This window comes from Pan troglodytes, chromosome 2 (genome assembly GCF_028858775.2).
Source record: "Pan troglodytes isolate AG18354 chromosome 2, NHGRI_mPanTro3-v2.0_pri, whole genome shotgun sequence".
NCBI classification, from domain to species: Eukaryota; Metazoa; Chordata; class Mammalia; order Primates; family Hominidae; genus Pan; species Pan troglodytes.
In genome coordinates this window covers 6,762,181-6,787,889 of record NC_086015.1, presented here as the reverse complement: position 1 = coordinate 6,787,889, position 25,709 = coordinate 6,762,181, and the positions used below count along the sequence as shown (strand labels likewise).

The window sequence follows — 25,709 nt, the reverse complement described above, 5'->3', positions numbered from 1 at the left end:
GATTTATTGTGTTAATTACTCTCTTTTTAAAATTTTTTCTTTTCTTTTTTTTTTCACTTCATTCCGCAATAGCAGAAGAGTCACTTTATTCATAGATTGCTTGCTTGAAGTCACAGGAAGGCCAAAAGGAAGTGGCTTTTGTACCTAAGCGCTCCTTTCACTTAACATCTCCATTTTTCCATTTTTAAAAAATACTTTTCATCTTCTATGCCCTTCCCCTTAACACATGCTCAGAGGGTAGAGACGCAGGGCATGAATGGTGTATTAGTCTAGTTACTTTCCTCATCTTAAGTGAGGTATCCTTAGAGGTAAGCATAGATATCACCCATTTGCTTCCTCCAGAATAATACCACCTTGCCCATGACCATGACAATGCCAGTTTCCCTACAGCAGGCAGGTAGCCAGATTTTGTTCAAAGATTTAATTTTACCATTAGCAATTTGGAAGTACTTATGTATGACTTACAGTCATCTACAGCCTGAGATGATGAGTAGCTTAAGTCTTTTGCTTTGCAGATCTGAACTACTACAAGAAAGTGAAGATTCCAGGATGAAGGCCCCAAACAATGTTTATACAGTAATCAGTTTGACAGGCTAAAATCTGGAGTCATTAGATATTAAGATTATTCTCTGGGAAGCTCTTCATAATAATCTACATTTAAAGTTCATCTTTTTCACATGTAGGGGAGAAATGATATGGGACTAAGAAACTTAAACAAATATTTCATTTACTGCTTGGGGATAAACAGTTTACCAACCAGTTATTCACCATAAAATATCAATATTCAAAATGCTTTACAGCCTACTTGCAATAAATTGGAAATCTGCATCTTAACTTTTAGAGCAGAAATATTGTTATTAATTATTCTCATTATAAAACCTGAAACCAATTATATTAAAATTAGAGTCACGAATTTATGTATAATCATTGCATGTAACATTATGCTTTTAGATGTTAACAGTAAATCAACAGTATGATGGCATCAAGAATACCTACAACTAAAAAATTAAAAACAAAAGCAAATATCTGATGGATGTACTTACTATATCAAAGATTGTTAATGCAACAAAAAATTCAAGTTTGTGTACAAAGGAAACATTTCACCAACCACCCAAATCTACGGATTGAACATAAATTTCATTGGTAAAGTGCAGTTTTTCACAGCATAAGGGAAGCCATGCATGTAAAATGCCATATAACGGGCATCTGCTCAAGACTCAGGTGACCAGGTTCCTATGCTGGTCCCTTCTCCCACTGCTGTATCCTTGGTGAAAGTTATTTCACATCATTAATTTTCATGTTCTTCACCTATAAAATAAAAGTAATATCTGTGCTTCATTGGGTTGTGTTGAGAACTAGATGGAATAATGCTTCCAAAGTGCTTAGTATAATATCCAACATAGAGTATTCACATTATAACATTTATTATGCCCTGACTATGTGCTAAACAATGATCTAGGAGTTTAACAATTATTAATTGATTTGATCCTCACAACAAAGGAGGTAAACAACCTGGGGCAGAAAAAAGTACCTTGTTCAAGCTCACGAAATTATAGAAGCTGAATTTGAATCCAAGGAGTCTGACTCCAGGGCTTGTGCTCTTATCAACTATACTTAGGTATACAATGGTAGTTATTCATGTGATCCAGCAATTCCACAACTGGGTATATATTCAAAAGAAAGGAAATCAATATATCAAAGATATATTGGCACTTTCATATTTATTGAAGCACTATTGACAATAGCCAAAATATGGAATCAACCTAAGTGCCCATCAATGGATGAATGGATCAAGAAAATGAAGTATACATACATAATGGAATATTATTCAGCCATAAAAAGAATGAAATCCTGTCATTTATGGCACCGTGGATGAATCTGGAGGACATTATGCTAACTGAAATAAGCCAAGCAAAGAAAGACGAATGCCACATTTTCTCAATTGTATGTGGAAGCTAAATAAGTTGGTCTTATTTAGTAAGACAGAATTAGAGTAGAGAGTAGAAGAGTGGTAACTAGAGGTGGGGAAGAGAGGAAGAAGGATAGGGAGACACTGGTTAACAGACAAAAAACTACAGCTAGATCGGAGGGATAAGTTCTTGTGCTCTAGTACCACAGGGTGACTACAGTTAAGAACAATTTACTCGGCCGGGCACGGTGGCTCACGCCTGTAATCCCAGCACTTCGGGAGGCCGAGATGGGCAGATCACCTGAGGTGAGGAGTTCGAGGCCGGTGAAACCCTGTCTCTACTAAAAATAGAAACATTAGCTGGGCGTGGTGGTGGGCGCCTGTATTCCCAGCTACATGGGAGGCTGAGGCAGTAAAATCGCTTGAACCCGGGAGGTGGAGGTTGCAGTGAGCCGAGATCGTGCCACTACACTCCAGCCTGGGTGACAGAGCGAGACTCCACCTCAACAAACACACAAACAAAAAACAACAAAAAACCAATTTACTCTAATTTTCAGAAGAGAGAATTTTGCATGTTCCCAACACAAAGAAACGATAGTTTAGTTGTATGAGGTGATGCGTATGCTAATTACTCTGATTTGATCATTTACACATTGCATACAGCTATTGAAGTGTCACACTGTAACCCATAAATACATGCAGTTACTATGAGTCAATTAAGTTTTTGTAAGTGATAGTTATTTTAAAAAGACAGGACATGGAGGGACAGAAAGGGGAATGGAAGAGAGAACAGACAAGAAAACACAGAAGCAGTTATTGTATAACTTTCCTATGTTGGAAATGATTCTGGGATTTTACATATGCTTTACAATGTAATCTTCCTAACAACCCTAAAAGGGAAGTGTAGTGGTGTTGAGAAGCTGGAGTTCTAGAGACACAGGACACATAGAATGAAATGGAACAATTAACGACATTTGATTCCATCTAAACTTAGTCAATATAACATCTCATCTTCTCAAGCCCACATTCCTAAGTTAAAAAAAAATGAGGATTTGTATTGTTTATGAGTGTAGGGGTGTGTACTGAAATTTATTTTTTTAAAATAAATATCAATGTTTATATGACAGAGAAAAGTTGCTCTGTTGAGTGACTGTGCACAAAGATCCTCAAGCAGATTTAGACCGGGATGCTGGGCTGCAAAAGTGGGCAGCTAGGGGGATGGAGCTATAGCACTTCATTCTGTATAGACACAAGCTCTGGAAACATCCCCTTCGTTAAGCTGTGCAAATAACGAACTGAAATCCCCTCCTCTTTAGGCCTTATCTTCTGATTTATTCATCTATGGAAGAACTTTTTAAAGTATTCAACTTGGTTTTGCTCCTGGACGAGAGGGAGTGTAGAGTGAATGAAGTTTGGGGAGGTATGCTTAAGCTCAAAGGAGCTTTCCTTTGAAACGCTTCATGAAGCTGTGCGTAGTCTCAGGCTGACTTTCCAGGGTAAAAGCGAACTTTGAGGGCTTGTTTGATTCATTCCATACACGAGCATCTTTTTTTTTTTTTTTTGAGATGGAGTCTCGCTGAGTCTCGCTCTGTCGCCCAGGCTGGAGTGCAGTGCTGCGATCTCGGCTCACAGCAAGCTCTGCCTCCCAGGTTCAAGCCATTCTCCTGCTTCAGCCTCCCGAGTAGCTGGGACTACAGGTGCCCGCCACCATGCCTGGCTAATTTTTTTTTTTTGTATTTTTTTAGTAGAGATGGGGTTGCACCGTGTTAGCCAGGATGGTCTCAATCTCCTGACCTCGTGATCTGCTCGCCTCGGCCTCCCAAAGGGCTGGAATTATAGGTATGAGCCATCGCGCCTGGCCATGAGCATCTTTTTAATATGGGCCAATGCCTGCCACACCAATAGAAACACTTATAAGGAATTAAGATGTCAACTGTCTTCTGTATCAAACTCAAGGTGAGAATGCTTGCTCTCACCTCCAATTCACTCCAAAGGACCATCAGAATGTGCTTGACTCAGTGGTTCAACTCATTCCTTATGCCCCACACATGGCATGATGACTTTAACGTCTAATTCCTATTCATTCAGCAACCATTATTTCAAGTTTATTAAGTGCCAGGCACAGACGATCTAGTCAATCATATTTGTAGCCCTAGGTGAAATAGAAGGGCTAAAAGGTAGAAAGGGTATGGTAGTAGGCTAAGTGACAGTGAGGGGAGTGATTGCTGATGGCTTAATGCTGCAGAGAGACTGAAAAACAAAATGTGCTCCCAATTACATTACAATAATGTATGCTTATCCATATCTCATCAAGGGGGACTTAAATTATGCTATCCTTATTTAATCAAAGAAGGATTTCTATTTTAAATATATTGACTTTAAAAAGTGGGAGGAAGAGCAAGTTCTTAGTGGTCTCATCTCTAGTTAGCTATAAATTTTGCTTATGTGAATTAATTCAACTTAAAAATGCTAAATGCTAATACAAGACATGACTAAATTCTGTGCACACAAGCGGCATGAAAACATTTTAAATAATCAATAGAAATAATGTCTACCTTATAAGACTATCTTCTGAATAAAATTATAGAAAGTATATAAATGAGATTTGAAAATTGTAACATGGTAAATAAAGTGAAGGTTGTTTTTCTCATAAATTAGAGTAAATCTAAAGCAAAGTAGGGCCAGCATGCATGAAACTGGGAGCTGAAGACTGCCTTTCCTTGGCTCTGTAGCTTATTAACTATGTATTAACAATGAGTAATTCCGTTACTCTAATCTTCAATTTCATTTTTAAAAAGATACAGGCCAGGAGACGTTTAATGTCTTTTTTAACCATAAAATCGTATGATTAAAGAGGAAGAAATATTCTCACTTGCATGGTATAGGGCAGTAAGTGTGGCCAAAAAGTAACATTTTTTTTCCTTCAATGAGTATGACAATACGTGGAGTCGAAGAAACTAGTAACATTCCAAAGATGTCACTGTCTTGCCTCACTTTTATTAATTCACTGAGGAAAAGGATTTTATCCTAACCAATTGAAAGTGAATTCTGAATATAGGCAATGTCTTTTGATTTTCTTTTAATTTACAAAAGATAGGGAAAAACATCTAGAAACTATGGATCAATGATCAAAAAGATAAACTCCAGAAAATTACAAGAATAGAAAGGGTGGGTTTGGGTATATAAAAATACATCACCGTCAAATTAACTTTATACATATATTTTCTTTGTTGTGTTACTGAACAGGCACGTAACACAGGAATTCCTTTATTCAAACATATAAATGGCTAGGAAATACAAGGATGGACAAGATAGTCTCAGTTCTCTTAAAATATACGTTCTGCCATAGGAGTGAAATAATAAATGAGAAAAAAGTAAATACACAATCATTCTAGATTGTATTAAATTCTGGTAAATGAGCTGGGCAAAGTGTAGTCTCACCTTGTTGGGAGGCTGAGGCGGGTGGATCACTTGAGATCAGGAGTTCGAAACCAGCCTGGCCAACATGGTGAAACCCCATCTCTACTAAAAATACAAAAAAACAAAAAACTTATCTGGGCATGGTGGTGTGAGCCTGTAATCCCAGCTACTTTGGAGGCTGAAATAGCTTGAACCCAGGAGGTGGAGGTTGCAGTGAGCTGAGGTCGCACCACTGCACTCCAGCTAGGGCGACGGAGCAAGACTCAGTCTCAAAAAAAAAAAAAAAAAAAAAAAAATTCTGGTAAGTGAAATAGAAGATACTGTTATGTAAAAGTAGAGGGCTGGAGGAAGGTCAGCAGAGAGGAGGAGAAATGATGGAAATTGCTTGTTATGTTAGACAGGGTGACACGGAAACTTTCTCTTAGGAGGTCATACCTAAATTGAGAAGTGAGGATCATAAGCTGTGTGAAAGATCATGAGAAAAGCTGATCAGGCAGAGGGAACAAAAGTATCAAGATCCTGTTGCAAAAAATAGTTTGTCATTTTTGAGAAATTAAAATGAGACCATGGTAATGAGTTTGAGATTTATTCTAAGTACAGTAGAAGGCATAAAGCAGGGAAGTGGAATGATCTAATTTACATTTTTTAAAAGATTACTCTGGCAGTTTTAGGATAAATGGTTAAGGAAAGGCTCAAGACGATGCAGACGGAGCAGGTAGGACTGGATGTCGCAGAAACAATACATGCTGGTTTTAGCAAGGCTTTAGCAAAGATTCTCACTACTTTAAAAACACGTGGGTGAAATTGGAGTTCGATTATAGTATATTTGGCTAAATTTGTAGCTGGTTGAACAAGAGTGTCCAAATAATATTAAATTAAAGGTTTAATTTCATTTTAGTGGAAATTCTCTAGTGATATGTTGCCCTGTCCTGGTCAACATGTTATATCAATTATTTGAATGGAGACACACTTATCAAATTTTCTGCTGACACTAAACTAGGAGAACAATCATTATGTCTGATTGAAAAAAAGACTTAAAGCAATTTCAGATATGATGGAACAAAGGGTCAGTACTCAGAACATGAATTTATTCGGGGTAAATACAATATTCTGAATTTAGGTTAATAAAACAACGTGGTTGGGTAGCTCTGGATGAATAGAAATTTATAAGAAATCCTTTCTCAGATTTTACATGATTATATGTTTAAAATAAAGTTGCAATCTGGGGCTGGTACTTAAGAATGAAGATTAAATAAATATTATTGTCAGCTTCATTAACTGAAAAAAGTTCACATCATGAGATACTACTGTTCCCAGTGTCCTTTGCAAAAGTTAAGACACATATATGGAATTCTGTGCATTTCCATAAGCCTACAATAGATGAATTAACATAATTGAGTGTGTTGTGAAGAAGATGGCTGTGGATTAATTAATTGGGAAGAAAAAAATTATGGGACAAGGGACATGATCATATCTTCACATATTTGAAGAGTAACCAGCATCTTATAGTAAGAATTGGGAGTGAATGTGATAGAAATTGAGATATTTGGCTCAATTTTAAGAAAGAGATGTCGTTTGTTTTTGTATTTTTGAACAAGTAGAGCAGTCTACTGTGGGCCAGGGTGCTCGTGATGAATTGGTGAACTTTCTGTCACTAGAATTTTTCAAACCAAATGATGATCAGCCAAGGATTTTGAGGGTGGGAGGAATGCCTACATCACACATGAAGTGGAATGAGCAAAGTGGATTCCATTTCCTGGTAGGTCCTCAGGTCAAACCACCACGAACTGAGTGGTAGAGCTTTTTTTGTTTGTTTGTTTGTTTTGTTTTGTTTTTTGTTTTGGTTAAACTATTCTATGTAAATGACTGTCCTTGAATATGAGATTCTATCTTTCTGATGTTTTGGTAGTAAAATGCCTGGTCTTTTACAAAAGGATAATCTTAAGAGCTGGTAATTTGTTTTTTTAAATGTAAGCTGTCAATAAAGAAGTTTGGGTATAGTATTTTTTTTTTTTGAGACGGAGTCTCGCCCTGTCGCCCAGGCTGGAGTGCAGTGGCGCGATCTCAGCTCACTCCAAGCTCCGCCTCCCGGGTTCACGCCATTCTCCTGCCTCAGTCTCCCGAGTAGCTGGGACTACAGGCGCCCGCCACCACGCCCGGCTAATTTTTTGTATTTTTAGTAGAGACGGGGTTTCACCGTGTTAGCCAGGATGGTCTCGATCTCCTGACCTCGTGATCCGCCCACCTCGGCCTCCCAAAGTGCTGGGATTACAGGCGTGAGCCACCGCGCTGGCCCAGATACAGTATTTCCATCTCCATTTTTTTTTTTTTTTTTTTTGGTGTTATACTGTGTTAAACATTTCCTACACTATGACATCCAAAATTCAAAGAATTACAAGATTTACTAAATACTGAGATTTTCCCATACTCTGAGAGTACATGATTCTATGGTTATTTCCAAAAATTAATTTAGCAAGATTTGTCATTACTAAAAAATAAATATAGATACAAGACTTGTATTAAACCAAGAGAAATAAATACTTTGGTTCTGTTACATTCGATCACACATATTATTCTCCTATTATTCTAAACACCTACGAATATTTAGAAGACTATCTCAAGAGACATTCACTAACAGAATAATCCTGGAATCTCGCATATACATAATACTTAGAAAATTCATTTCCCAACTTATAAAAATGCCACCAAATGGCAATAATAGATTAGGAACTGGATATTCGGTATATTGGATGCTGAGTTCCTGGAGAGGATTTTGTTAATGAGAATATTCTACAGTGTTACTGCCAGCAGACTTTATGAAACCTTTGGCTAATGCCAAAATTCACTGCTATATGAGTTGGGATTTCACACAAGGAAATATATAATCCCATGCAAATACATAAACCCTTAAAAATGTAGCTGAACATCAATCCTCAAAGGTGGCTATACCCAAATGTATGCTAATTGCTCTTGCCTATGGATTTTATTTTCAAATTGTGATTTCTAAATTCCACTTTCTTTCATATATTCATGGACTTTTGTTAAATGGTGGTCTTAAGACATGGTTATTTGTCTTTTTAAACATTTTAAACTGGAAATATCAAAGGTGGATAACATTTTGTCTCCATTTTTTTGTCATTATTACAGTTGCTTTAAATTTTTTCAACTCTGTGAAATAAGAAACAATTAGAGAATTATAGGATTGACTACTGAGTTTTTTTTCCAACTCTGACCTTTATCGTTAAAGTACTTCTCTTATTGACTACTAAATTACTGGCAGTTCAATTGCTTGCTTATACACATTCTATTTAAAATGTGTGTGTGTGGGTGTCAAATTTGTTGTTTACATAAATTTATACATGTGTCAATCTCAGTGTGTGAATTTATTTGTATATAAAGCATCATATAATCAAATTATCATACAATCAAACTATCTCAATCCTTATCAAAGTAGAAGAATACATCTTCTCACTTAGATTTACAGTTTATCCTACAAACAAAATTGTTTCCAAAATGTGAAAAAGAGTAAAGATGATCATGTAACCAATTAAAATCTAGTCTCTCAAATGAAACTGCTATAAAAGCTTATTGGTATAATGGTAAACAAACTCAAAGTAACATTTGCAGCATTGTATAATTGCTACTTACAAGCAAACTGAAGCTTTGCTTCTCTGCTAACAATTGTTCCAAACGAGTTTGTCGCTGTGCACTGGTACGTTCCAGCATCTTGGGTTTTATTGGGGTTATTGATCAACAAGCTCCCTTCAACAACACTGTAGCGGAAATCCATACCAGTGTCAACATCTGTTCCATTTAACTTCCACCTATAGTATAAAAATGCCAGTAGATAAAGTCTTGTCATATTAATCAATATTTCTGAATTGTCTAAAATATATAAAAACTATAAATAGCATGAAAAATCATTTGTGACTTTTGTAAAAAGCATGATTAAGAAGTTAGAAATGCTCTACCCAGCAATGGTGACATCTTAAGTGCTTATGGAAAGAGCATGTCTTTTAAAGTAAACAATGATATTAAAAATTTTAAAATATCTTTAAAATGTTTTTCTGACTACTTATGATGCTACAAACACTTCACCGTTTTGAAGGCGGGCCACAGATTTCTCATAGCACCTGTGCAGCTTTCTTCAAATGGGGTTCCTCAGTAAAAGTCCTTCTAGTTTGCCATCATTCTTTAAATAGGTCTATACAGATGACAGCATATACTATTTCCAGGTAGATTGCTGAGTATCTGATGAAACTGCAGCAGAGTTGCTTTGATTTGGTCCTTAATACGACTGCAATGGCTGGCTGCAAAGCAGAGGAACTACTGATCTTGAGCTGCTGTGGGGACCAAACCTGCTTTAACCGTGGATCACTTTGAAGAGCTCCTTCACCACCGGCACACAAACATCAATCAACCATCCCAGCAAACTGCAGATTAGGCTATTAGGTTATCGGGGCAAAGACAGGTTTTTTGTTTTTTGTCCTTCTGTTTATCTACCCGGATCACCTATGTATGTGACTAGAGTATTTAGCCCAGTAAAGCAGGTTTAGTGGGACCCACACATTTTAACAGCAAAGTTTTGGTAATAAGACCTATGTTTTTGTTTTTATTTCATTTTACAACCAATACCATTCCAAAGAGTGAGAGCTTCTCTTGACCAAATCTCCTTTCAGAAGTCATTTAAACACTTCAGAACGTTTGCACTAATATAACTCAGTCACTATCCGATTCGTTTACCTCCACAACTCTTACACAGAATATTAACTAACGAAAATAGCATAGTAGGAGTTTGTGAATTACCAAGAGTATCACAGTAGCATTCACACCAGAATGTTAAAAATTAAGAAATACAGCAGCACAAACAAAACTGATCCAAATCCATAATGAGAGTAAGGAATGAGAGCCATTCACCTTATCTCCTTTGAATGGTAAAAATCACCATTTAAATATTTGTGTGTGTGCACACGCACATTCACTGTGTATCATCTTATAACATTCTTGGGTACTGTGGTTGTCTGTACATAATGTAAAAGGATTTACATGAAAAAAATGTACGTGAGTTAGTTTCAAGATTTTGGATATCTGGTATCAACAAAAGCAAATATACAGAAGGGTAATCCCTTCTTTTTGTCAAGACCTCTGTCCCACTTCAAAGCCATTTTTCAGTGACACCCCTTTCAATGAAGTCTTCCTTAGTATTTCTAGTCAAAATTAACCAAAGATGATTAAGCACGGTGGCTCACGCCTGTAATCTCGGCACTTTGGGAGGCTGAAGCAGGCAGGTCTCTTGAGCCCAGGAATTAGAGAATAGCTTGGGCAACATGGCACAACACTGTCTCCACAAAAAATACAAAATTTAGCCAGGTGTGGTGGTGCATGCATGCTCGTAGTCCCAGCTACTCAGGAGGCTGAGGTGGGAGGACCACTTGAACCTGGGAGATTGAGGCTGCAGCGAGCCAAGGTCACACTACTGCAACTGCACTCCAGCTTGGGCAACAGAGCGAGACCTCATCTCAAAACAAAAACAACAAAAATTAACCAAAGCTTTGTCCAATCTCCTACAGAATTGTCCATGCTCCTTTATGTAGGAATGCTGCTTTTACTGTAGATAATTTACCTAAATCACTTTTGTATTCTCACTTTAGCCATCTAAAATCTAACACTCTCATTGTGCTCCATAAATGCTTGTTGAATTTAATTAACTAAATATTTCACTTCTTTGCTGGATATTTTAGCTTTGAACATCCACAATTTATGAAGTATTCCAGCACACTACCACATAGCAACATATGTTTATTCATGTCTTTGAAATGTAACAATTTAGAAATAAGAGAGGTAAGAAAGGTAGACCAGGAGCATGAAATAGAAAAATGAGGTACCTCTTTATGTGTTTGTATATAAGAAGATTGGGATTAGAAACTGACAATGTTTTTAGTCTCCACAGTAATTCTCTGTGCTCTGACACAGACAAGAAAGTATAATAAAGACAGAACAGCCAGGTTATATTCTAGCAGCTCTATGTGCACATGAATCTCTAGAACTGACTGTCTGCCCTAGACATTTTTTTTTTGAGTCAGCTGATCACGTCTTGACCATAACTCTTACTTCAAATGATAGTAGAGCAATTTAATATGACAAATCTAAGAACTCAAAAAGGAAATTGCAATATAATGTGAGCTGCAAGCAGAGTGTGGAATTTAGGAGTGGGACCATGTGAGTCTTTTTAGAAAAGTGGTTGTGGGCATAATGAGAGCTCCTCTGTAGGTTTTCCTACACTAGTCATCTCAACTAAAATGCTGTGCAGAAAGTCCATTAATCTACTTTATCGCCTGATTTTACATACAAATAGCAAAGGAAAAGGGATTATTTAGAAAATAAAGTGCTTTCTCTGAAATGCAGTTGAGTCTCTATTACAAAGCGCTATACCAAGTTTTATTGCAACGCAGTCACTGTTCATTCCAATTGAATGTGGATTGCACTGAATTTCTTATCTCATTGTATACTGAAACACGCTTGAAAATTTCACAATTCACTTTCAATGTTTGAGGAATCTTTTAAGTGTTGGTAATATAGAGGCAATGCTCATTTGGAGCCAATAGAGATTTTCCCAAGGGACAACAGAAATTTGTGAGTCTCATAAGCTGATTTCTGAATCATTTGAGGAACCACGACTCCACTCTCTCCAGAGAGTGGGGTTGTGCACAACCAAACACCGATGCTGTGACACTCTGGAGGGTAAAATGCTGTGGCTTTGCTGGGAGGGTATCTATAGGATTCGCTGTAGCAAAATCCTCTTTCTTTGTTGATGGTTTCAACTTGGCACTAAGGGAAGGTCAGGCCATTTATGACTTGGAATTTGTTTTCTGCAAACTCAGTTGAATAGAAACCTCAGCAAAAGTACTCCGACCAAGTGAGTGAACATTTCTTCTATCTGGAAAGGGATGCTGAGTGCATTAAGTAATGTCATATGTCCTTAGGGAAGTTTAATACAAGGGAAGTTGGCACAAGTTAAAACTTCTTAAATTTTTCTGGGTCTGGGTCAATCCTTTCAAAATTGAGGGGCAGGAAACAATGAAAAGAGAAGGCTCAGTTGAGGGAATAAACACAAAGAAGAGAGGTCAGTTGCGGTGTCTGAGGGGAGAACCTAGCGCTGAAGATCCCCATGGAGACTCACTTCGGAATTTCTTCTACTTGTTCTTCCCCCTCAAATTCAGCCTGAAGACTGAAAAAGTTCAGGCAGAAAGGTGTCTGAAAATACCTGATCTCTCCATTCTTTGTCTTGCTCTTTCTTTCAACAAGAGGAATTTTTTAGCTCCCAGGTACTAGTCTGCTATTATGTTACAGAGAAACTGCCAAAGGTATAATGGCAAGAAGTATACTGCAATAAATTGCTAGTGCATTTGATTAAAAAGTTTTGTTCTCGGTGTTTCCTGGAAATCTAAAAACATAATAGGTTTCTGTTTCACTGCTTGTTTTAAATAACAAGGCAAACTCCTATATCTAGAAACACAATGTTACAAAAGCAATGTTAATTAAAGGTCACAGTTTGGGGAAAAACAAAGCGCAACTTGCCAAATTCTGCTGCAAAATTTGTTTTCATTTATGGCTAACATCTGAACTTACGCTTGGCCACGTAAGGAAAACAAGGACCAGTTAACTCATCATTTATGTATCTAAGAGCCTTTGCTTCCTGCATTCTTTACTACATAAAGTATTTAAAAATCTTTGATTTAGCCTTGGGTTTAATATATTCTAGGGAGAATAACTATTCACTCTGGCTTGCCCAAGACAAGTGCTTGGTTTACACCTGCTGTCCTAGAATAATTATGAACAGCGGCCTTCTGCTTTAAAAAGTGACCTGAGATGATAAATTACATGTTCACCCTAATTATATGGTCCATTAGAGAGTTGTTGTTTTCTTACTTTGTGGAATGCACTTCTTTTCCTTATCCATGTGATGAAAGAACCATTCACCCTCCAAATATATTAAAATATCTCCTTTTCTGTGCAGGCTTCAGTGACATCTACCTTCGCCATCCTGAATTAGACTTTCTTTCCTCCAGAATACCTAGAACTTGGTCATCCTTTACTTGTAGTTACATCATTCTACTCCAACTACGTCCACATCTAGGCAGTCCTCAAATTAACAGTACTAGTAAACATGTTGTAGAGTTGATTAATCTTTGAATACTCAGACCTAGCATGCTGCCTGGTACATTGCAGCTGCTTAATAGAGTGGTTTAAATACTTTGTCTATATGACGTATTTTTCAGAATCCTAATATATGGGCTAGTTCAAAGTAGAGCTGCAAAGGCTGAATCTTGGATGAAAATTCTGTTATTTTCTTTCTCTGATGATCTTTAAGCCAATTCCATGTGCCCTGGAATTCAGTTTGAAAAACACTGGTGAGGTTTGAAGGATGAATAATGAATATGTTTGATAAATGAACAAATGGATAAATGAGCATGTAAAGTAAATTCTAAAATAATATCCACTATACTAATACTGCCGTCCTTTAACTTGAATACAATGTCCTTTACCCTGTGCCTATTTGAAAATTACTTATCTCAGTCATATCCCATTTCTTCTGAGAACCCTACCTGATGACTCCAATCTCTCCTAAACTATGACATATATATTTGTTTTTTACATAACATTAGATATTAGTTGTTAGACTAAAGTTTTTCATTATCAAATTTGAATACAGGCATAATATTTATAAGATGTATGTAAGTTATAAAAATCATAAGCCAATGAAGATCTGTGTTTAAAAGTGATATTATTACTTTAGAAGTCTGCTGTATCTACTTTGATTATACCACTCCTTCTTAATGGTTAATTATAATCTTTAATTTTGGCTTTTTCATTCCCGTGATATTCTTTATAATTTTGTCATGTATGTTATCCTTTGAAGGAGTTCAGAGCATGCCACCCAAAAATATGCTGCTCTGGCATATTGACTTTTATTTATTTATTTATTTATTTAGAGACTGGTTCCTGCTCTGTCACCCATGATGGAATGTAGTGGTGCAATCATAGCTCACTGCAGCCTGGAACTCCTAGACTCAAGCGATCTTCCCACCTCAGCCTCCTGAGTAGCTGGGACTACAGGTGTGCACCCCCATGGCCAACTAATTTTTAAATTATTTTTGTAGAGATGGGGGTCTTGCTATGTTGCCCAGGTTGGCCTCAAACTCCTGGCCTCAAGCCATCCTCCTGCCTCAGCCTCCCAAAGTGCTGGGATTACAGGCCTGAGCCGCTGTGCCCTGCCTATATTGACTATTTTGAGTTAAAGGTACTTGGGAAAAAAAAAAAAGGTACTTGGAAAACAGCAGGTACAAGACGACCACTTTCACCTTCATTCTTTTTCTAAAAAGCAAGGGATGAAATCCCCATGCCAAAGATGTCCTTTCTATATTAGAAGGAAAGTAACGTTCTTTCCATCAAGGACAGGAAGTTGAGACAGAGAAAACTCTGTCCAGACCTTGTTAAAATATTTTCTTCTAGCTCTCCACATAACTTAGTTACTTTTTCACTATTTACTACTCTTTGTCCAATTCAGTAAATAAATGTGCAACGATAACTGCGTCTCTGGGTTTTCATTTTCTTATGAAGGCTTCCTTGCCATGTAAAACTTGTATTAAATAAATATGTTTTTCTCCTTTCGATCTGCTTTATGTTAATTTAATTCTCAGGCTTAGCTGAAAAATCCTAAGAGAGGAGGGGTAAAGTTTTGCTTCCTCTGTTACTTCCTCTATACCTTGAACAACCACTCCATCTCAACCACTTTCAAATTTTATGAATATGAAATTACATACTATGTATTTGGCTGTGAACTGGTTTACTCAAAATTATGTTCTTGAGATCTACCCATTTGTTGCAGCTGTCATTCATTCATTTTTACTACTGTATGAGGTTACCTTGTACGAACATACCAGGTTATGTGTATTTGTGAATATACTATGAACATAATCATATACACTGGATCATAGAGTACGTGCACCTTTAGCTTTACTAGGGAGTGTTTTTTTTTTTTAATGGCTTTTACCAATTTAAATTGCTACCAGCAGTGTTCAATCAAGGGTTCTGTTTGCTCTTCATCTTCACCAACAGATTGTCAGTTTTCTAAATTTGTCAATCTGGTAGTTTTGAAAGAGTATGTCGTTGTAGTTTTAATTATATATTTCTGTTCACTAATGATATTGACAATCTTTTTATGTTTACTGAATTTTTGGTTTTCATTTTCTTAGAAATACTTGTTAAAGTGTTTAGCTAATGTTTCCACTAGGTTGTTTTTTACATTCTGTTTGTGGAAATTCTTTAAATAGTCTGGATATGAATCCCTTACCCATAACAAATATACTTAAAAATCTTCTTCAAGTTTACAGCTTGTAATTTTGTTTATTTCAGTATATTCTATTGAACATAAGTTTTCAATATTAATACAGTTAAATATTTTCTTTTATAAGTTGTATTTTTTCTGTCATATTTAGAAAATCTCTTCTTTCCCCAAAGTCATAAATATGTAAACCTATCTGCTTTTAAAAGTATTGCAAATTTCCCATTTAGGTCTTCTACACACTTGGAATTGATTTTTGTGTATGCTGTGCAGTAGGGTTCCAATTTTATTTCTTTAACCATATAGACAATCCATTGTCTAGTACATCTTTTAAAAATTTGTTTCTAATGTTGTCATGAATTTTAACTTTTCTTTTTATCTTCACAAGACAGTATTCTTTTTATTATTTTTATTGTTCTGTGCAATAAATTTTTTTGTGGAATTACTAACATTTACCATTTGCTTTACTTATTTATTCTTGTAGCTCAGCTCTTCTATCTGGAATCATTTCTCTTCCGCCTCAAGTATGTCTTTTAGAATTTCCTTTAGTGAGGGTCTGCTGGAGTCAGATTTTGGTTGCTGTCTGCCTAAAAATGTAGTTATTTTGTTTTGCTTTAAAAGAAGTATTTAGGCTATCCATACATTTGACAGTTTCTCTCACTGTACTGAAGATTTTATCTTCTGTCTCCTGATTTTTTGTTGCTATTGAGAAGTCAGCTGCCAGTTTGTGATCTCTTTGAATGTCATCTGTATTACAAGTTTGGTTACTTTTATGATAATCTGTTTGACTCGGTGTTCTACCATTTCACTATTTTAGATGTGGCTTCATTTTTATTTGTACTGCTTGAAGTGCATTGGGCTTCCTATAGCTACGGCTTGAAAGTTTTAATTAGTTTGGAAAATTCTTAGCCTTCTCTTTGAATATTGCTTCTGCCTCAGTCTTTCTTGTTGCTTCTTCTGGAATCCTGATTAGACATTTTTTCTCTCTTTCTTTTTAAAGTATTTTGCTTCTCTTTGTCTCTTTCTGCTGCCTCCGGAGGATTTCTTCAGACCTATCTTGCAGGTTACAAATTCTTTTCAGTTGTATTTCATCTGCTACTAGAACCACTAAGGTTTAATGTTTGAAATACACAATTACCTGTGCTTTTGAGTCTCTTTGGAAGTCAAGCTTATTTCTTGTTCACATTTACTGTAAAGATGTAGCCCTTGTATCCCAGGTTTATTCTGGGAGATGTTCTCATGTTGGATTCTCCTGTGGGTTGTCTAGGCTTTGTCTTGTGACCTCTGTTCTCTGAAGCCATGAAAACCAAAGCTCAATTCATACTTGTAGTTTATTAACACGAAAACTGTCTTTATTGTTCAGCTTACTTCTTTCGGTTCCAAACCCACTTACTTGTAGACTTCTGACATTTCTTACTTTCCTGCCAGTTTACTGATATAGTTTAAAATATGTTTATTAAGTTAAATATATGTGGTTAGGAATTGTTAATGTTTTCAAAGAGAAAGTCAATCAGGATATTTAATTCCCAGCACTACGAAAAACAGAGGTTGGGTACTTAGCTTTTCAGGAAACAATCATCTCCTTAGACTTTCAGGATATCTATGATGCCTGTCTAAAAGCTCTTTACGGGCTGGGCGTGGTGGCTCATGCCTGTAATCCCAGCACTTTGGGAGGCCGAGGCGGGCAGATCACTTGAGGTCAGGAATACGAGACCAGTTTGGCCAACATGGTGAAGCCCCATCTCTACTGAAAATACCAAAACTAGCTGGGCATGGTGGTGCAAACCTATAATCCCAGCTACTCAGGAGGCTGAGGTGCCAGAGTCCCTTTAACCCGGGAGGGGGAGGTTGTAGTGAGCCGAGACTGAGCCAACCCACTTCAGCCTGGGTGACAGAGGGAGACCCTGTCTCGAAAAATAAAAATATGGCTGGGCGTGGTGGCTCATGCTTGTAATCCCAGCACTTTGGGAGGCTCAGGCTAGCAGATCTCTTGAGGTCAGGAATTCGAGACCAGCCTGGTCAACATGATGAAATCCTGTCTCTGCTAAAAATACAAAGATTAGCTGGGCATGGTGGCGCACATCTGTAATCCTAGCTACTCAGGAGGCTGAGGCAGGAGAATCACTTGAACCTGGGAGGCAGAGGCTGCAGTGAGCAGTGGTTGCACACTGCACTCCTGACAGAGCGAGACTCTGTCTCTAAATAAATAAATAAATAAATAAATAAAAGCTCTTGGGCCAGGTGCGGTGGCTCATGCCTGTAATCCTAGCACTTTGGGAGGCTGAAGCAGGTGGATCACCTGAGGTTGGGAGTTCAAGACCAGCCTGACCAACATAGAGAAACCCTGTCTTTACTAAAAATGCAAAATTAGCCGGGCGTGGTGGTGCATGCCTGTAATTCCAGCTACTCGGGAGGCTGAGGCAGGAGAATCGTTTGAACCTGGGAGGCGGAGGCTGTGGTGAGCTGAGATCGCACCATTACACTCCAGCCTGGGCAACAAGAGCAAAACTCGGTCTCAAAAAATAAATATATAAAATAAAATAAAATAAATAAATAAAAGCTCTTTATGTAACCAGCGTTGTATAAGTATTTGTTGATTTTAACAACAGAAACTATATGCATGGAAACACATGCTTTTACATCAACAAACCTGATGTGAGGTTTTGGATTTCCTTTAACTTCACAATTGAGCTTCACCTTTTTCTCCTCAGAATCCAAAGGGAACATTACAGGACTTGGTTCTTGAATAAAAATCGGGCCATGCAGTGTGGAATCATCTGAAATGACAAGAGAAAATGTCCAAAATGAAGAATCCCTTCCAAATAGGAACAACAACAGGAAACAACAACATAAGGAAAATAATAGAAAGAAATTAACAAAAAATAGTAAGGCACAACAGGCTGTGTTTCAGCTTCTGGAAGAAAATTTCCCATTGAAGGTTAATCTTCTGTGGATTATGATGAAGTGAAAATATAAGCTCTCTTATTTCACATTGGTCACTAATTTTACTAACAACTTCCAGGCGCAGGCTGCTTGACGTCTCCCTTTCTCTCCTCTACGTATTGTTCTGCTTGTCTTTAGCCTACCCCTTTACTTTGTGCTTCCCGTATCCCTTTTGTGCTACTGTCATTGTGGATGGCTGTCTAGTGTCATAAAGCTAACATTTTTTTCTGTGCTGTAATGAGATGATAAAATTAGAAAGAAGAAAGGACGATACTGTAAATAAGTCAATAATGAGTAACAGCTCCGTATTGCTAATATACATAACACTTTCTCAAAATGACTATGTATGCAAATAAAGAACAACCTACAGTCTTTATTCTCGCATTATCTGCAGTGAAGGACCAGGTTCTTTGTTTTCCCAACGTCTTATGAAGCCATATATGGTCTACCTTGCATAAATGTCACATAGCTTGTACCACACATGACTCAGTAACACCCAAACTGGTCTATAACAGGTGCAATGATTTGAGTCCACTGATTACGTGCTTGGATGGTGAAGCCATGTTAAACAGCCATGCATTTCTAAGTGCTTTCTCTCAATAAGAGAAAGTGGATGCATGAGACTTATTTTGTCACGGAGCAGTAACAAAGTTCAAAGACTGGAACGATCCACAAACCATACCTTAAGTGGCAGTGTCGAGTACACATGCTTCTAGACTATGCACACAATAAATATTGTTCAAAATGCATCTCACCGCTTATGCCCACAAAAGTGATTTTCATTTTTCAAAATCAAGTTCAAATTCTTTTTCCTGGAAGACTCTGCTAGACCCTCAACCTTTTTCTTTAATATAATTTTAAAACTATATTTCCCAAGACGTTTATCTTTTTCTACTAAGTGCACCTAACATAGAGTACACTTTATTTTCCCTTGTTTGGATTATAAGCTCTTTGAAAGCATGACTGTATCTTACCTATTTTTGTATCTCTTGTGGTACCAAGTACAGTGGTATATATAACACACGGTGATCAATAAGAATCTGCTTTACTTTGAAGTATTTTTTTCAATTTTTAATGTATTCAATTAGCTTACTTAGGCACTGCCTGATGAGTTTTAAGATAGAATCACCAGAGGCTATGATGTAAAGTTATATTAAATATCCCCCTGCAACTGGCAGTCCCCTTATATGTGATTATTTTGAAGGGCAAGAATTGCAACTGCTATCCTGGAAAAACTTCATAACCAGCCTTTTGTTGATAGGTGATAGGATGAGACTGAATTCATTCAGGTGCATCAGTATTGAGAAAAAAGAATAAAGTTGGTTTGGGGATCTAGGTGAAGCCTGGTAAGGTAATTTCTAAGGCATTTAACATTTAACTCAGACAAAAAAAAAAAAAAAAAAAAAAAAGCACTTCATGCTAAGGTTGAAATAGAAGAAAAGTTAAGAAGACAAAATGACCAAACAGAATTCTATCTTATTACTGGGGACTGAGGACAGCCCACGATCTTGTTGTGAGAAAGAGATGGGTGAGGATTCAGAAGGACCATGGACTGAGTTTCAATGCCTTGGGTCAAATACTAACTCCAGGACCTCAGGAAAATCACCTAGTCTCTACATGCCTCAAGTGTTTCATCTATAAATCAATAAGATTAGACTAGGCCAGCGATTCTTTATCAGTTAAAAATGGGAAAACAGGCTGGGCATCGTGGCTCAAGCCTGGAATCCCAGCACTCTGGGAGGCTGAGGCGTGGAGGATTGCTTGAGCCCAGGGATTCAAGACAAACCTGAGCAACACAGGGAGACCCTATCTCTACCAAAAATTAAAAAATTAGCTGGGCTTGGTGGCATGCGCCTCTAGTCCCAGCTACTCAGGAAGCTGAGGTGGGAGGATGGCTTGATCTGGGGGGGATCAAGGCTGCAGTGAGCCATGATCATTGCCAGCACACTCCAGCTTGGATAACAAACCAAGCCGCTATCTCAAAACAAAACAAAACAACAAAAAACAAAGACAGGGAAAACAGCCAGGAATATTTTCCCATAAACACACATGTACCTACACATTTAATTTGCATTCAAAGATGTCATGAATCATATCACCACTACCACTGTCTCTCCTTACTCCATTTATAAAATACCACATCAATAAGAAGTTAAAACAACCAAAAAAGAGAAGATTTATGAAAGCACACAAAATAAAATCATGGAATAAAAGTACACAGACATGGCCAGGCGCGGTGGCTCACACCTGTAATCCCAGCACTTTGGGAGGCCGAGGCGGGTGGATCATGAGGTCAGGCATTTGAGACCAGTCTGGCCAACATAGTGAAACCCCATCACTACTAAAAATTCAAAAAAATTAGCCGGGCATGGTGGCGTGGGCCTGTAATCCCAGCCACTCGGGAGGCTGAGGCAGGAGAATCTCTTGAACCTGGGAGGCGGAGGTTCCAGTGAACCGAGATCACAACACTGCACTCCAGCCCAGGCGATGCTGCGAGACTCTGTCTCAAAAAAAAAAAAAAAAAAAAGAAAAAACCAGAAACATGCACTTTAAAAAAAAATTTGTGTTTAAAGTTGGATATTTCAAAATCCAGACATTTACATTTCAATTTCAGATTTTTAACAATTACACAGATATTTTCAAAACAAATTTAGGTACTGGTCAAATGTGAGCTCATTTCAATAGTAAAGAATTAAGTGATTTTTGGCACATCTAGGTAAATGAAACATGTTATTCGTCAAGATCACTAATAAAGCAGCAAGTTTGGTGGATTTTTCTCTAAGAGAGAAATATTTCCATTGTTGTCCCCAATTCCAAAATTATGTGTGTGTATATATAATATCAATCATCTCAATTCATTGGTGTTCCCTGATTTGAATTTCATACAGAAATATAGAGTCTATTACTAGTAATTCCAAATAAGAATAAAACGTAATAATGATTACTCAGGATGCAGCTGAGAGGCTGTGGATTAACATCTGTACTATTTCTCAATGTAGCCATGCCATATTTAAATAACAAAAAGATATTTTTTCTGTGTATTTTGTAACAAGAATTGATAATAATGATGCTTTGCATTCACTATAAATAATGCATTCTATCTAAAGTTTTTATTTTCTCATAGTTAACCAAGCTCACTGCCTGAAAATTAACATTAGCATAAAGGGAATAGTATTTCAGTTCTCATCGAAGGAAATCCACAGGCTTTTGTGCATGAGCTATTTGGGCTCACAAAGATGAAGGGAGAAATTTTAGAAAGTTTAGCTATCAAGGTATTAAAAAAACCCAGATATCCTAGCTTTTAAACCTTTGGACCAGGGTTAACAATGTTTTTGAGAAAAAAGAGTTGCTTTATTTCACCAAAACCTTGAGGTGCCTGGGTGAGACAAAGAGTCCTGAGAGAGGCGTTCTGAGATGAAACAGGGGGAGAGGCATCCCTAAGTTTGTTCTATCTCTGTGTGGTAGCCACAAAGTGACTTTCAAGTGTCTTGAAGGCACATACAAAAGACTGCATTTACCGTTTTCAAAGCCTAGAAGATAAAGTTCATCTTTTTTTTTTTTTTTTTATCACAGTAAGTTGTTCTATGTAATCAGAAGAGTGGCTGTGATTTTCAGTCTAAAGAGGTAAAGAGCATCGCAGCAAATGACAGAGGACAAGATTTAATAATACAATGTGTCTCCGAGTTAGACTGTAGACCACCTGCATTATTATCATGCCATGCTTGTTTTATCAAACCTCAGTCCAGACTGACTACACCAGAAGAATCTGGGGTCCATTAATCTGCCCTTTAACCTAGCTCTCTGGGTGATTCTTTTGCACACTGAAGTTTGAGAACTACTAACACAGATCCTTCTATTCCTGGCTCTCCATTTCCTAAGAACAGAACATCAGCCAACACCGGTTTTAGACCCACTCCTAGACACATTTTTTGGGGGGCAAAGTCTAACCAACAAATCTTTGCTTGATAACATTTAGAGAGGTAATTTTAGCACATGCCTGCCTGGACTAATAGTTGAGAGGGAAGCATCCAGGAACAGAAAGTTATAAAACTGACTCACATGAATGTGTCAAGGCCTAGGACTGACATATAAACTAACCCTTTCTTAGAACACTTGTAGTTGAACTCCAGAAGCTAATTGTGAGACACCACCCTCCCCAACAAGCACTGCACTGAATTGACAAAGAGCAGGCATCCTTAGAGATCACAATAGTCCACTGACCTATAGTTATAGTTTGTCTTCATTTCTATACACAGCATTTATACTGTAACCACTACCATTTATTTGTAAGTAATGAATGTCTTCTTATTTAAGTGACAGGATGTTGGGATTAATGTTTTTACACTTGGGTCCCCAAAAGGGTGAGAGTCGCCCCAGGGCATCATCTGCCTTGGAGAAATTAGGGGCATGGGCTCACATTATTAGAGGAGGGGAAGGCAATGATTTTCCACCCTTCTAGGAATTCCTAAAAATCATGTTAAGAGGAGGAATGAGGAATGAGGGCGTGAGCAGTAAGATTGCCAACAGCTCACCTACAGTCTTGTGGATTCCAGACCATTGATCTGACACACAGCTTGGAGGATCTAGCGCAGGCACCAATACTGTTACATCATGATTTCATGATTTCCTGAGTTCGTTTCTCCTTGGTAACTAGGTACCTGACAATCAGTCACTAGGCTAACTTCTATCAGACTACCAGTGTTCTGTAAAGTTCCATACCACAGTAATTATCTTGAATTAGGATGCATAAACTCATCTTCATAAAGGGAAGGGAGAAGACTAGGCTGAAAAAATCTGCTTTCATGCTTCAACAAGGAGTGGGAAATCTTTGGATTATCAGAAAAAAGCACAGATTTCATGACCAGAAACAAGGGTCCCAGAAGTAAAACATAGTGTCTCTGGGCTAATCTGAAATTTTTGGATTACTGAAAGAGATGCACAGAATCATAGAATTTTCTATTAGAAAATATTATTTAATATTCTTCTCCTAGGTTACAGAATAAAAATGACCACATCTGTAATGGAAACAAAATATTTTTTGACTTAAAAAAAAAACCCTCTAAGAAAAACAGTAATAAAGCACCTCTCCGCAGCCGGGTGTCACTTAATTTATTTGCTGTATTGGAACATCAATGATCTCTATTTTTTTTTCTTTTAATTAATTTGGCCCACTTCCACATTTTCCTGAACTTCCCTCCCAGGGAAGCAGGATACTACTCAGGCTGCTGGAAGCCAGCCTGGGCAAGAGAATCTGAATGGATGGGGCTGGGCTGAGGTTTTCTGGGGCTGAGCAGAGAAAAATAAGCCTGAATCTCAGGTGATGGTTAACTCAAGGAAGTGAGGCAGATGCCCAAATATCAAGCCCACAGGAGCAAGTACAGCACAAAATCTGGATTCCAAGGGAAAGGTCAAAAAAACATAACACGCATAAAGCAGGAAGCTAGAGGGTGGGTGGAGCTAGGAAAATTCCACTGATGCTAAATGTAGTTTCTTGGTTTTTATTTTTATTTTTACAGGGCATCTGTGAACAACCCTAGGAGCTGGACCAAGTCAGGCAGTAGATCTAATCTCAAAATAAACATTTCATAGAAAGCAACTTAGTAAAAAAGGTAAGTCAAACTATACCGAAAATAATTATTTCTCAAAGTGTGTCAAGAAACCTCCCGGCTGAAACAGGTGAGCATCCCTAATCCAAAAATCCAAAATCTGAAATGTTCCAAAATCCAAAACGTTTTGAGTGCCAACATGAGATAGTGACACCTGTGCTGGATGGTTCAAAGTATAAACTTTGTTTCATGCACAAAATTATTTAAAACATTGTATAAATCACCTTCAGGCTATAGGTATAAGGTATATATGAAACATTAATGATTTTCATGTTTAGACTTGGGTGTCATCCTGAGGATATCTCATTATATATATGCAAATATTCCAAGATCCACCACCCCCCTCCAAAAAAAAATCCAAAGTCTGAAACACCTCCAGTCTCAAGCATTTTAGATAAGGGATACTGAACCTCTATCAACTTAGCTAAGAGTGCTTGTTAACAGGTAGATTCTTGAGTCCCTCCCAGACCTACTGGATTCTAATTATCAGGACTCAGAAAACAGCATTTGAGCAAGCATCTCTTGATCTTTATGCATTCTAAAGTTTATTTTATTTTATTTTATTTTTTGAGATGAGGTCTCCCTCTGTCACTCAGGCTGGAGTACAGTGGCTTGATCGCTGCTCACTGCAACCTCCGCCTCCCAGGTTCAAGAGATTCTCCTGCCTCAGCCTTCTTAGTAGTTGGTATTACTGGCGCATGCCACCACGCCTGGCTAATTTTTTTTGTTTTTAGTAGAGATGGGGTTTCAGCATGTTGGTCAGGCCGGTCTCGAACTCCTGACCTTGTGATCCGCCTGCCTTCGCTTCCCAAAGTGCCGGGATTACAGGCGTGAGCCACTGCTCCTGGCCTATGCATTCTAAAGTTTTAAAACTAGTTATGAATTGAGCACAGACAACTTTCTTTTTTCTTTTCTCTTCTTTTTTTTTTTTTTTTTTTTTTTTGAGATGGAGTCTCACTCCTGCCCAGGCTGGAGAGCAGTGGCACGATCTCGGCTCACTGCAACCTCCACCTCCCAGGTTTGAGCGATTCTCCTGCTTAGCCTCCCGAGTAGCTGGAAATACAGGCGCTTGCCACCACGCCCGGCTAATTTTTTGTTGATTTTGTGTTAGCCAGGATGGTCTCAATCTCCTGACCTCGCGATCCGCCCGCCTTGGCCTCCCAAAGTGCTAGGATTACAGGCGTGAGCCACTGCGCCTGGCCACTTTCATTTCTAAACAGGTTAGGATCCCAGTGAAGAAAAACTACCCTGCAGAGTTCTGTTCTATGTGCTAGATCACTCTGTGGCTACTCCGTGGGATGAAGGCCACATTTCGCCGCATGACCCTTAGAACAGCATCCTTTTCTTTTGCTGGAAATATTTCCATCTGTTGCAAATTCAACTGACTCTGTTGGGAAAGAACAAAAATGCAATATTATGATTTCATCTTAGAAAACTACAAATTCCAGGTTCAAGTCTACTTGTCATTGCTGTGGTGTTCCCAGGT

The 25,709-nt window shown here is 37.8% G+C and overlaps 1 protein-coding gene across 3 annotated transcripts in view; it reads right to left on the bottom strand.

The window, feature by feature from the left end:
* Window positions 1–25,709, bottom strand: part of CNTN4 (contactin 4) — a 959,696-nt gene that overhangs the window by 305,805 nt on the left and 628,182 nt on the right. For all 3 annotated transcript variants that reach the window (XM_009444763.4, XM_009444772.4, XM_009444765.4), the window contains exons 4-5: window positions 18,325–18,451; window positions 8,978–9,153 (exon numbers count right to left, since the gene is read on the bottom strand). In XM_009444763.4, the coding sequence (XP_009443038.2) occupies window positions 8,978–9,153; window positions 18,325–18,451 (303 nt within the window). The remainder of the gene's footprint in view (window positions 1–8,977; window positions 9,154–18,324; window positions 18,452–25,709) is intronic.